General features: G+C 42.8%; 1 protein-coding gene across 2 annotated transcripts in view; it reads left to right on the top strand.

The window, feature by feature from the left end:
• The first annotated feature begins 2,570 nt into the window (after nt 1-2,570).
• Nucleotides 2,571-14,109, top strand: part of CACUL1 (CDK2 associated cullin domain 1) — a 40,614-nt gene continuing 29,075 nt past the window's right edge. The window contains exons 1-3 of one of the 2 annotated variants that reach the window (XM_083866630.1): nt 2,571-2,966; nt 9,178-9,304; nt 13,475-13,577. In XM_083866630.1, the coding sequence (XP_083722756.1) occupies nt 2,705-2,966; nt 9,178-9,304; nt 13,475-13,577 (492 nt within the window). In that variant the 5' untranslated portion in view covers nt 2,571-2,704. The remainder of the gene's footprint in view (nt 2,967-9,177; nt 9,305-13,474; nt 13,578-14,109) is intronic. The other variant, XM_083866629.1, reaches the window with a different exon arrangement.

Below are 14,109 nucleotides of genomic sequence, written 5' to 3'. Positions count from 1 at the left end.
TTTTATGTGGTATTCTCAGCCAAAATAATTATAGTTGTGGTATTTCAAAACGTAACTTTGCCAAGAAAGTATTTAAAGCCTGAGCAGAATTTTCCCATGCTGACGAGGAAAAAAGGAAACGGTGCAGAGAAGTGTCTGTGCAAAAACAAGTGCTGCTGCAGTGATGAACCATTTGATAGTGCCTTTATCAGCGTGCAGGCGTGTTTTGAACAGCGTGAGCCACGGATGACTGTTGCAGCTCGTCATTTGCCTTATGGGAGGCAAGAAAGGGCTTCTTGTTTGAAGGGTAAGATGAGCCGCCCCGTTGCACAAGGCATCGGAGGAGAAATGCTTGGTGAAGTGTTTCCTAAGCTTTCCTGGATTCCTGCCACGAGGAAGTGCAGTGAGTGTAGTCACAGTGAATGGAACCTTGGGAAAAGGATTTAGAAGGGCAAGGTGCCTTTAAAGATTGTGGCAAAAACCCCCAACCACCAAACCAAACCCCCCAACTGTTCAGTAAATTACAGAGATGGCAACAGAAATAGGTGTGGGCAGCAAGAGAGTATGAAAGAGAAAAGAAGACATTTGAGAAAATGAAAAGGAGAAATTCTAGAACTGAAAAATGCTAGGTTCAACTTACATTTCCACTGCTCTTAGATGTTAACATAAGCGCTTTTGAAATTAGTAAAACAAAGATAAAACTCTGCTGATAAGTTTCTGATTCCTCCTCAGGTCACGATGTTTTTAAATACTGGCAAACAATCTGAGACCCACTACTGAGATCAGCCAGAGCAGGTGAGTGGGAGGCTACAGAGGAGTTGCTCTGAGGGTTGAGAACACAAACTGCTTCCTTGAAGCAGTGAAGATATACAAACTCCATTTACTTCTCTTTGTGGTTATCAGAGAATCACAACACTTACCAAAGCTGAAAATGGTTCGCTGCTTTAGCTTTCCAAATTTAACATCCATTATAAATTACTCTACTGATGCTTGCATTATGTTGCACATTCAAGTCACTAAACACAAATTGTAGCAGAGTGAACAAAAATGTCCTGTCTGTTCTCTTTCCAGATGTGGTAAAGGTGTAGATAGAAACAAATCAGCAGCCAAAGTAGGCCTGTGAATTTGCTGAACCTGTAATCTGAGATCTGTGTATGATGTGCCAAATCAGCTTTTGGATGTTGAGACCAAATTGTGACTCGGTGTTTACCAAGATGGAAAATGGAGAGAAGTGTCTGTTGGTTTGAGCAGAGCATTGATGTTCAAGGTGTGATTTTGCACCTAAGGAAAACACTCTTAGCTCAAAAATGTACAAAGCCCCCCGCCCCCATGCAATAGGGACAAACTGTTTTCATCACTTGCCTTTATCAAAGGAACTTGAGATGGTTCCACAGTGCTGTGAAATGAGTGGCATCTTCTGCTTTTATAAAACAGAACAATTTTGTTTCGTGCTAAGATGGAACCTGGTGTTTCTACTTGGAAAAAAGATGACATGCTTTTCACTTTTATGAGACATTTTGGAAAGAAGGCAAGGCACCTTTGATTTTATCTAAATTTATCTCCTTTTTTGTTTTGCTTGCCAAGTGAGATCAAAAACCCACACAGCGGAAATCTATTCTCAGTAAAAACACACTACTCATTTCCATTCTTCCATCACAGCATCCAGGTGAAAATGAAAATAAAACTTAAAATAAATGTACTTGAAGGCAACTAGGCAATATTATCACAGAATCACGGAATGTGAAAGAGTTGGAAGGGACCTTAAGGACCATCTGGTCCCACCCTGCTGCCATGGATAGGGACTTCAATAGAGCAGGCTGCTCAGGGCTCATCCAAAGTGTCCCTGAACACTGCCAGGGATGGGAAATCCACGGGCAACCCATTCCAGGGTCTCACCACACTCACAGTAAAGGATTTCTTCCTAATACCTGACCTAAATTTCCCCTCTTGCAATTTGTATCCATTACTCTTCGTCCTATGACTACAGTTCTTGGCGAAGAGCACATTAAAAAAATATATATATATTTATTGTTACATTGTTTATTGCAAGACAAACGGGTTTACACGTTATTTGTGCAGGTTATTGTCCCTATTAACAGGAGACCGTGAGGGAGCAGAGCTGTGCAGGCACCTCACGGGTCCCGGAACAGGTTGGGCTGGAAGGGACCTTAAGGATGGTTTGTTTCCCTGCCCCCATGGGCAGGGACGCCTTGCAGTGACCCGGGCTGGTGCCGAGGAGGGGGGAGAGGGTGTCACAGGCGACATCCCGATCCGTGTCTGGTCCCTTTTCCTCAGGGCTGTCCCTTCCCGGCGCTGCGCTCCCGCCAGGGGGCGCTGTCGGCACGGGGCCCGCTGTCCGCGCGAGCCCTGCCGGAGCCTCCCCGCTCCAGAGAAAACCTCCCTGGCATCGGGGAACCGGGGAGCGCTAACTCCGGGCGCGGCCGGGGACGAACCCCGGGAGCGACAAGGGACGGACCACGCACCGGCCGCGCCTCTTTCCGCGCTCCGCCAGTCGCTCCGCCCCGCAAGACTACATCCCCCAGCATGCCCCGTGGCAGTGCCGTCCGGCGCGGCTGCCGCGTTCCGCCGGGCGCGAAGTGTCGCGCGGCGCGGCCGGAGCTGGGCTGGGGCCCGGGCCGAGCCCGCCGAGCCCCGCCGGGCCTGAGGCGGCGGCGATGGGCGGCGGGCGCTGATCCCGCCCCGCTCCCGCAGCCAGGCGCCCGCCATGGAGGAGGAGAGCATGGAGGAGGAGGGCGGCGGCGAGGCCATGATGGACGACCAGAACCACAACAACTGGGGCGCGGGCGGCTACGGGCGGCACCTGCTCGGGGAGCGGCTGCTGCCGCCGGCCGGGCCGCCGCGCCCCGCGGGGCCGGAGCACAACGGCGCGGGGCTGCGGGGCTGCGAGCCGGGCGCTGCGGCCGCCAGGGCCGGGGCTGCCCCGGCCATCGCCGCCATCAACATCAGCGCCTCGACCTCCAAGTTCCGTGAGTGACCCGGGCCCGGGGGTCTCGCCTGCTGCGCTGAACCCGCGGTCCCCCTTCCCTTCTGGGGCCGGGCTCAGCTCTTTCCTCAGACCTGGGGCTCGCCTCCAGAAGCTTCTCGAGGAGAAGTCAAACGGGCTATTGGAAGGCGAAAATAACCTTTGCTCGCACAGCGCCCCAGCTTCTCCTGCTTTGCTCTCACGGGTGATGTGGCTGTAGACCTGGGAGCCCGAGCCTGGGCAGGGTGCTCGGCTGCTGCTTTTTCTGAAGCCTTTTAGCTCAGATGGTCCTTTCCTACAGACTTGGTCTCTCAGCCTGAAAACCTAGAGGTGAATTGGAAGAGCCCGTTTGGGGTTGCTGGCGGGCAGAGCCCCTGGAAGGGGCGTTGTGTCCCGAAAGGAGCGAGTGCAAAGGTCTGATGGGGACCACAGAGGATTGATTAACCCTCGTTAGCCCCCAAAATAGAATCATAACATCACAGAGTATTTTGGGTTGGAAGGGACCTTAAAGACCGTGTTGTTCCAAGCCCCCTGCTTGAGCAGGGACACTTTCCTCTAGACCAGGCTGTTCAGAGCTCAATCCATCCTGGCCTTGTGGGTTCCAATATGGCTTTTGTGTGTAGCTTTTAACAAAAATGGTGTTTTCCTCTATTTTTTTCTGAGCTAGGATCGAGGGAAGGAAAGAGATTTTGCTGTACATTTTAGTTCTATGCATTTTTCCAAAAGTCACCCTTCTGGGGCAAAATAGACCTTTTTTTTTTTTTTCTCATGGACTGTCAGAAAACTTGGATTTGGATAGTTAAAAGCATTTCTGAAAGTGCAGCTGTGTAATGGCCATGATAAAATTTTGATGGGAAATACACTTTATATGTCTTCCCTGCTTTCCCCAGTGCTCTCCCACCTGACCATGTCCAGAGGTGATCAAAACCTCAAACTTCAGGGTTCTGGATTTCTGCTTTTTGGGTAAGCCTGTTTTGTGGCCCATGGCCAAGGCTGGCTGCTTTGAAGTGAAGACTCCCAGGCTCTGTGAGCTCCCTGGCACTTTGCCTGCCTTGCCAGTTGGGGCTCCAGGTACCTTGGGGTGGCTTCTGAACCATTGAAACAGTTGAAATGAGATGTCATTTGACGTTGCTAAACTAGGCTCTGGAAGTCCTAGTCCAGACATTCAGAATCTTAGTTTTCCCCTCCATTTCAGAAAGAAAATTGTTTTCAAACTGGATCTCCAGCAAGTGGGAAGGTGATTTTCCAGCTTATCCACAATTTATGTCTGAGGGGGAGAAGCGGCAGCAGCAGAGTATGATTTTGCTTAGGGTGTGGTTTTGGAGTTCTTGTTTTCACTTCTCCAGCACTGGTGTCCCAACATAATATCATACTGATATATATTTTAAATTATTTTCCTGCAGAATAGAAAATTCTCTAAGTGAACTTCATTAGAACTTTTCCACACCTTCGTGTTGTGGATAGTTGTGGTGGTACATGTGAGTGAACAAAACAAGTCCAGTGAAGTTGTACTGACTGAGAACCTAAAGGAGCTGAGTTTGGGTCCTGCCTGTTTCTTATCCTGGCTCTGACAGAGGATCCTTTAATCACCTTTGTTTAATTTTCACACATATAACAAGGGAGAAGGGTGGCTTTGGATATAAATGTTCCCTGAGAGGGAATCAGTGTGTGCTGGATCCTCCTGCCTGTTCTGTCCCAGTAATGGCAGAACATGTGTAGAGAAGTTTGCCAGTCCTAAGCTTGACTGAAAAGTTGTCTGTTCTCTGCTGCATAAGGCAGTTCTGCAGTTGAATGAGCAACAACTGTCTTGCTTCATGATGCAGAGGCTGTCCTGGACAGAGTATCCTTCCTTTTTTTCAAAGAGGCTAAATCCAGTTCTCCTGCCTTGAGATTTTGGTAAGACTGAGAGCTAAAATTAGAATAATGCATAGGTCATTTAATAGTTTTTCTTTAATAGCTTTTCTTCTACTTAAAGCAACTAAAGAAAAACTTCTCTGTTATAGTAAACTTAAAACTAAATATTTATGATTGATCAGTTTCAGTCACAGCTGTGGATTTATAAAGCAGTAGTGTTGTGAAAAGTATTTTTCAAAGTCCATGAGGGGGAAAAGAATATGAAGAACTTCTAGTACTTCAAGAAAAACTCTTCCATAATGGTAATTTCAGCATAATTTGATTGTGGTGAACAATGAAGAGTTTCCATTTTGCTTCTTTTATCCTTTTCAAGAAAGGGTGGTTATGAATGTTGTTGATGGCAGTGCCATTTGGGACAGGCCCATGTGGCTGTGTGCATTGGCATTTCCATTAAATCTGCTGCCTTCCCTGTTGCATAACATTGTTCAGTGCAGTTTGTTTGCATTGCTGCGTGGGCAAGTGGTCTGATGAAGAAAAAGTTACTTTTACTAGCCAGCCTTAATGCAGGCTGAGAAACAGGTTATAAAAATAGAATAGAATTGGAAGCAACCACGGGGCAAACTCATAAACTTGCTAATGTATGCTGGGATGTGTCAGGCAGGGGGGCAGAGCAAAATCTATTGTGAAAACGTGCACATGGGGGCTGAGAAAAAGGAAAGCACAGGGCCACAGTGTAGATAACTCTTGGACAGCTGCCTGAAGAGTTTGTACAGTTTAGCAAAATATTGAGGATTGTAGGGTGTGCTGCTAATTGAGCAGTAAAGTTTCCTCTATCTCACTTGGTGAGATGAAATATGAAAGCTTATGAAGATGCTTAGTTACTTTCTTTCTTTTTTGTTGTCAGAATAAGTGACAGATAATTGTCAGACTGTTGTCTGCATACTTGGCCGTAGGTTGGATCAGCCATCCTGCTCTGTCTCTTGCTTTTTAGCTACAGATTTGAAAAAGTGAGTGTGTGTAAGGTTTTATTACCAGTTTCATGGAGGATGTAGACCTGCTTTTGGTGGAGGGTGGTTTTTTTTTTGTTTGTTTGTTTGTTTGTTTTTTTGTATTGTTTTGTTTGTTTGGTGTTTTTTTTTCCTTCTGTTTTTTGGTGTTTGGTTTTTTGTTGGTTTTTTTTTTTTTTTTTTTCTTTTAGTCTTAGCGGGTTTTGCCATTCTTTTCATTGAAGTTGATATCAAAGACTTTGGTAGCTTGAAGCAGAGTGTGTTTCCATTATGACTACAATACTGATATATCTAGGTTATGATAGCTTATGCATATTCTTTTTTTACTGAAATGGTTTCACTGCTGCATTTCACTTGAAGTTTCCTTTTTGAACTTTTTTGTATGGAAAGCAGCAGTTGTTGCTCAAGCTTTTCTTGTGAAGTCTTTAATAATTTTCTGGGAAATGCTGAAATCTCTGGAAAACACTGACTTCTTTTGATTCTATGAGACATTTCTCTCCTAGCCCCACCTCCCCAACCTTGCTGGAATTGGATAAAATTCTGTATTCTAGCATGCTTTCTTACAAAATATCAGTGTCACTTCCCAGAAACCAACTAAATTGCAGTTTGGGAGTGGAACCTGTTGGGCAAATCCTTTTAAATCTTGAACACTCAACGTAGGGATAAGCATTTAAGCATGACATTCTAAAAAGAGAGAAAAATAAAAAATTAAAGGGCAATCTATCTTTCTTTGCTAAGGATCTTTGAGATTCCTCCCTTGCTGGTCCTGACCTTGTTCTTGCAGAGTTTGTAGTTGGAAGCTCTTTAGGCCACCCTTCACTTCTGTATGTGTTAGCACTGCCAGGAGAAAAAGGACGTTACTAACTTGTGATAGTTATTAAAATTTTAAAGTACTTTGTTTTCTGGATTAGAAGAATGAGAGTAGTGATTGTTTAGTTTGTAGTTTTGGACTTTTAGCTATGTAAATATTGTGGTTGGCTTAGTTTCAGAACTGAAGTGTGGAAATCAAATTACAAGTACTTGTGAGAGACTTTTGAATGAGAATGAAGCTTTTCTAGAATGTTACTGTGAATTTATCAGTGAATTTTCTATGCAGACTTTTCTATGCAAGTCTCATGGGGCTTTTTGCAAAAGCCTTTTGTCCTCTACCTGTGCAGCATGTCTAATGGGCAGACCTTCCTCTCTGCTGCTGCTTTCTTTTCCATATTTTAAAAAAAAGTAATATCTCAACAGCCTGTTAAAATTATTTTGCAGTGTTCCCAAATCTTACTTAACTATTTTCTTTCCAATTAATAGGGCTCATTTAATATGTTAAACCAGATATAAGTGTGATTATGCATCGAAATCTTAAAGCAAGACTTGGTCTAATGTTTATGCTGACTTCAGCTTAGGATTTTCTGTGGAACAGACTGTTTTTGTTGGAGGCCCATCTTTTTTGGGGTAACAAAGTAAAAAGCAAAGGCTCAGGTTTTGCAGAGTGTAAGCAGGAGTAGTCAAGGTGCTGTGTGGAGCTGCTGCTGAGAACATCTGCCTGGAGTGTGGGCTCTAAGGGCTGAGAGCTCAAACAAAGCATTGCCAGGCAGGGAGTAAGGGCTGGGTTTGCTGCCAGGGAGGTGCTCTGCTGTTGCTGACTGCATGGCTTTTTTTTCGTGGGGGAGCTGACTTGTTGGACTTGTTAACTGAAATGCTGGTGCTTGTGTAGCCAGCCCTGTGACCTTCTCTCTCTCTGGTGAGCGAACAGTGGTGTCCTTGCAGATTGCAGGCTGGGCTCCTGGGGCAGTGTCCTGCAGTGCCTGGGGACCTGGTCACAGCTCAGACACTTTCAGGTTAACTAGATCTGATTCTGTAGCAGTGAAGCAAAAGGGCACCAATGAATGCAGCTGGGTGAGGAGGAGCCAGGAGTGCTGCACTAACACCCTTCTCTAAGCAAAGTTTCTGGCTGAAATACCCTAACACTACACACAAAGAAATATGTAATACTTGCTCATACAGATAGAGTTCCAGCACTTCCTTGTCTCACACCTCTCTCTATTTCATGTTCTCTTTACAATCTTTTTTTTTTCCCTCATGATACTCATAACTGTTTTGCCAATTTCCTTAGAATTGTTCCTTATAACGCTGCCAAAAGTGACTCACTCACCCAGCTCCTTTCAACCCCTTCAAAATACCCTTCAAAAATTATGCTTCTCAAACCCATTAGTGACTCTACATTTAAATGTATATTTAAAATTCATCCCTAACCAAAATATTTTTTCCAGTGTTGTCTCTAAACTGGTCTTTGTGGGGTGAGAAGTATCTTTATTCTCTGTTCCATTTAGGCCAGACACACCTGTGGAGTTAAATTGAAGAAATTATTCTAGAGTTCCTAGGCTGGGTAGTTTTGATCCTTTATTGTTTTGATAGATTTGATTAGATTTCATTGCTTGAATTGGAATCATAGATTTGATTGAGGTGCTGTTGGTTGCTGAGGGCTTTTTGAGTGGGTGCTGTGAAGCTGTGGTGGTGTGACAAGGAAGCGAGGCAGTGCTGTGAGTACGGCCCTGCAGGGAGGGTGTGAATCCTCCCTCCTGTTGGAACTGAGCCACCGGTGGTTGGTTCAGAAATCCTCCCTGAAAAGAGAGATCTAAACCCTTCTGTGGCTGTGAAGGTGCCCTGAGTCACTGGTGCAAGAGGGAGCAGTTGGGAAGCTCAGGAGGAAGATTAGGAAGCAGTGGGGAACCTAATTTAAACACCTCCTGTTCTTCCCTGTGGTGATCTTTATCTGGAAAAGGAGTGTAATTGTCCCTGCTAGAGGGGAATTGTAATACAGATTCAAAAAAGTTGCCTGGAAGCCTAACTGCAGTTGAAGGCAGAGGGAGTTGCATCATCTTTTAGACCAAGGAAGCTGCTGGTCCCACCTGAGACTTGAGAAATTAATACATCTGCTGGGAAGGAATATTCAAAAACCTACCAGTCTTGGCCAGAGCTTTTTCTCCTGAGTGTGAAGATGCCGTGTTAATAATTGATTCTGAACTGCCACAAAGTTGCATTATTTATTAGTCTGAACTAATATTTTTATAAATTTTTGTTACTATATTTTCATGTTAGAAAACTCCCAGGAGTTTGCTTTTCCATGTTACTTAGGCCCCAGAGAAATACCAGAGCGCTGATTTGGCAGGTTTTCCGATTTTATTTTTGTAAATACAAAGATACAAATAGAAGTCTGGGCTTTAGCTTTAATGAGGTTATTTTGGTGGAAGTGAGCTGTTCTCAGTTTTTTTGGCCTGGTTGGTGTGATCTGAAATCACAGAGCATTCACTTGTTTCTAGTCTTCTAGGTGAAGTTACTAAATCTATTCTTGTCTTTTTCTTGCAGTAATGAATGTTATAACAATTGAAGACTATAAGAGCACATATTGGCCAAAGTTGGACAGTGCCATAGATCAGCTTTTAACTCAGAGTCCTGGTGACTACATCCCTATCTCCTATGAACAAATATACAGGTAAGGAAATACTTTAAATGCTACATAACTTACTTTTTCTTTAAATGGAAATGTTTATTCAATCTTGCTGTCTATGCATATGTCATATTTTGTACCTTTGAGGACACAAATGGGAAACTTATCAAAATACAGTACTGTTTAAATAGTTAGAGTGAACAATAGATACATATCTTGACATACCATGTTAACAGAAATAAATGCTAAAGAAGTAAAATGCAGAAGTGCTGAAAACAGTAACATTAAAATAAACCCCATCACAGTTGCTTAGTGTAATGCACTAGGAAATGCATTAAAGACTCAACATCCTTTTCTCCAAAGAGATTGGCATGGTAGGCAGTTGAGTTAATGTGTCAAAAGGCTTCTTTATGAGATCTAATAGGAACCAATTTGGAGTGGTTGATGTGCAGAAGGAAATAGAAGCACCTGATGCCAAGGCCCTTTGATGTAAATTGTCATTTGTGTGTTTTGCCTCAGGTGTTTTGGTGTGCTTTCCCCATGCCCAGTTCCAGGCAGTTTGAAGGACACTCCTTTGTACCTCCATGCTTGTCTGGAGAGGGTTTGGCTGGACCTGTCTTGGAGCTGCAATTTGGTTTAAAAGGGATCTAATCACACATCAGAACTGCCCTTCAGGCTAAACTAGTGCTCAGTACTGGGGATGGTGGGGGTTTGCTTCCCCATCACACTACTGCTCCAAACCAAAATCCTAAATGCTTTAGAGACCTGGCAGTTTTTTAAGAGATGAACTAAAGTGGAGATTTTTGATCTGTAGGTGGCAGGAATTCAGTGTGTTGGTGAACAGGATGGACAGTGGGTGACTTCTGCTGGATTTACTGGCCCAGATGCTGTTAAAGCCCCTGGCCCTTGCCAGCAGCACAACTGTGGCACTGCTGTCTTGGTTTTCTTCACCAGAGTGTTGTCCTCTGGAATAATACTGCCAGCTCTGGTTATTGATGGCTGTTTTTAGAGACTTTTAGCTCTGTTGTCTCATGCCCACTTGGCTCTTAGCCACTTTGTTTCTGCAGTGTAAAACTTTGGATTAAGAAAGCAGATAAAAGAAACAGGTGTTCACTTTTGCCCCTTAGTTGCCGTTGAAAACTTCAATAAACCTCCTCTTTCCAAACTTTTGGAGCTCCTTTTATCAGGACTCAGTTATCAATCATCATGTGTATAAATAATTGAGGTGGTTGTTTGAATTAAGAGAGCCAGCTTTAGTGTAAGTAATCAGAATCCTTTCCCAGCTTGAAATCCCCAACATGCAAACAGTCTGCAGTAAGACATCTCTCAAAAGTCATCTCTGACAGAGAGTAGGTGTGCAAAGTTAATGATTTAATTATACCTAGTTATGGTTTGCAGATAACTGGAGTTCATCCTTGGCATCTTTCTGTTCCTCAAGAGTTTTATTTACTGGAAGAATACTGGGGTTTGAGTTTCTCCTGGATAACCCTTGGGGTACTTGGTGCAGGACTGTAATGATGCATAGATATCTGTTGAATATATTTTACCATTACCAAGGCTAAAGATTTTCCATAGTTTAGTGTTACTGGTAAAACTGGTGTGTCAGTTTTCTTTTAAAAATTATGCCTGTGGTTGTAATTACTCTGCCACAGCCTCTTTCAACCAGGAGGTTGATTTTGTTGTTTTTTTTTTTTTTTTTAAAATATTTTTAGAGTGTTGCTTTGACTGACACTCTGGACAAGATAGATTGACAAGGGGATAATTGATTTTTTTAAAATTGAATTTTATAAAGATGTTCACTTGGAGTGTTTTTGAGAGTCTGTAGCAGACTTGGTGTTCAGATCTTCTCTGCTTCTAAGCCAGTTCTTTAGTCTGAAAAATTGAATGTTTCTTGAAGTGGTTGAAACAGCTACATGTATTTTTTTTTTTCTTTACAGTGAAACTGAGGTAAAAATAGAGTAGTATTTTTGGTCATCTTTGTGCTGACTAAAGGAGTCAAGTTTCCTGTAATACAAACTCAAAATATGTTTTTAGATACCCAAGTATTTGGGTATTTGCACTATTTGACATGGCCAGTGGCAGCTGTAGGTGTTTACTTCCCAGCAGTGAGAGCTGGGAGACAACTTCCAAGGTTTGTGTGCAGTTATTTGCCGTGGGCCAGTTTATCTGTAAAGTATCAAAGTGCCATTAGTGGCTGTTTTCAACTGTGAGTCACTTCCGGCTATAAAAAGGTTGGATGAATTGTCAGAGGTGTGAAGGAAGGTAAACATGAGCAGCTAAGTTGTACTTCTGGCATTTCTGTTCTTCAGGATGACTTGGAGAGCTTGGACATTCATCCACTGCTTACCCTCCTAATGTCCATTCTGGGATTTCCTTTTCCTAAGGTGTTTAGTTAACAAGCTTGTGACTTTTTGGGTAATATCAGGGCACAGATGATTCACAGAATTAGCCCACAATCAGGAACTGAAAACAGGATCTCAAAATGGGGAAGAAACCTCTAAATAGAAGTGTTCAAATAAAATGTAAACACACCCTGTGTGTACATGGGAAGACTGGTGTTTGACTACAGAACATGTTGCAGAAATAGATGCAGCAATAGTGTGTGTAACACTAAGGAGAAGTGTACTTTAAAATTCAGCTCAGTTGAATGCAAATAAGGCAGTTGACTTGTGGAAGAGGCTGTGGAGCTCCTGGTTAGCTATGGAACAAATAAATGTGTGGCCATTTGCAGTGCTTACCCAGCTGGCTGATTTTGTAAGAGATGACTAATATCAGTCTCCTTTTTCTTAGCAGTGTTTCTGTCTTTGATTCAAACCAAACTGATATTTTTGCTCTTAGCAAAGAGCATTGTACCAAAATATCTTTTGCAGTTGCTTGTTTCAATATAGGATCTGCTCTTGGTAGACTTGATAGGAAAGAAAAAGAATCACCTTGACTGTCATTTAAATCATATCAAACTACACATACTCAGTTACTTTTAAAATAGACTAATATGAGAGGTGTAGGGTGTCTTTTGGCTTTTAAGAAATGACATGGTTCACCAAATAAGCAGACTTTTGCCATCTTTGTAGTTTGCCTGTCTTTGTACCATCTTCTCAGTAGAGAACTGGAAAGTCATAGTTCCTCTGCAGAGATAAAGTGTTGCTGTCCCATAGCTTTGGGCTTTTGGGGCCATTTAAAGACTGCAGAATTCAAGGCTGAGGTCTGGACCTCCCTGGAAATCAGTTGTTTGCACGTGTCCTAGGAGCAGTCTCTGGCCTGAATTGCTTGCTGTCTCAGTTCTTTGTGCAGAGGAGTGGAGAGGGGAGCAGAACAGGGATGTGACTTACCCAGGATACCAGGTGAAGTCTCCCTGGGCCTCTTGGATTTGGCAGCTAAATTTTGAAATGCTGACAGAGGAGTAAAAGTTGCTTGGTACAGATGAATGTTGGTGTTAGTCCTGACAGTGATGACTACTTGAATAACATCTTGCTGAAAGTAATACATGTATTTGTTTTACAACCGCTGTAAATATGTTCAATGAATAGCCTTGTTTGGCAGATGTTGTATTGCAGTATGAGAGCAATAAAGTGTTCTTAAGAACCAAAGGTAGCACTAAAGACCAGAGTTAACACAGCCAAGCCACAGAATGCAGAATTAGTTTTATTGCTCTTTTTCTGCATCTTTCTTTGTTATGAAAGTGTAGAATTTTCTCAGAATATAAGTAACAATGAGTGGAGAAGGATGCTTGGGTCTGTAATTTTAGAACTTTTACTATTTCTTTTTAATGCTACCACAGTTTTCATACAACTTCTATACTTGTCAACATTCCCCTTCTTTTAGTAAGGGTTTTGCCCTAGAATATCCATAGACTTGTTAAACCTGCTTGTTTTAATGGAAACTTCATTGACATGGGAGATACAAAAGCCAGAAGTAGGAATGTGTTGTTGACAGAACTGTCCTGACTGTTTTGAAGTGCACTGTTAAGAGAACTCATTGTAAGTTAAAATGAAGTTGGGGAGGGGGAATGGGATGGACACTCTGGAGCCTCCAGGGGAGCCCTCAGAGCCTGCTGGAGCTCATTCCAAGCTTAGGACTGTATTTAAAAGTTCAACAATCATTCACTTAAGTCTATTATCTTCTAAATTGAAACTTGAACAAAATGTTTTGAAGTCTGTTACCCTTCATTGCAAACTGTTGTAAGTTCATTGTTTGTTCCTATATTTGTTTCTGCAGTTGTGTGTATAAGTGTGTATGCCAGCAGCATTCGGAACAGATGTATAGTGACCTAATAAAAAAGATAACTAACCACTTAGAGAGAGTCTCAAAGGAGCTGCAGGTAAGAAGCTGCACAATCTAATTCTCTCTTTCCTGGGGTCTGTGGTTATATCAGAGCACTCTGTAGGTGGCCCGTGGAGAGGATTGCTATTAAGACTGATTTACATTAACTTACAAAATTGTCAGCTGCTTCACTCACTAATAGGCTGTTGGACAGAAAACCAAGTACTGGATCCAAAGGTTGCTAGACCTTGGAGTTCTCAACCACCTGGAGAGCAGTGGCTAAATCTGAATGTATGATATAGAATGAAAGAGTGGTGAATGGGAAATCTTAATCATAATCTGGGATGTAAAGACCTCAGTCAAACATGATCTGAGCACATGAGATGAATGTCTGCCATTGCTGTGTAAATGTGTATAAAATATTTATGGTTCTTGTGCACCACAAGCAGCACAAAAGGGAAACTCTAAATGCAAAAAAATAGGTATTTAAATATAGATTGTGAAGTATAAGTTAAGAATTACTGCATGCAGAGTTCTGTTACAGCTTATTCTGCATTTTTCTTGCCTATCTGTAGATGTCAGTGGTTTAC

Source organism: Zosterops lateralis, assembly GCF_965231275.1.
Source record: "Zosterops lateralis genome assembly, chromosome: 8".
NCBI classification, from domain to species: domain Eukaryota; kingdom Metazoa; phylum Chordata; class Aves; order Passeriformes; family Zosteropidae; genus Zosterops; species Zosterops lateralis.
This window is presented reverse-complemented; position numbering and strand designations above follow the sequence as displayed.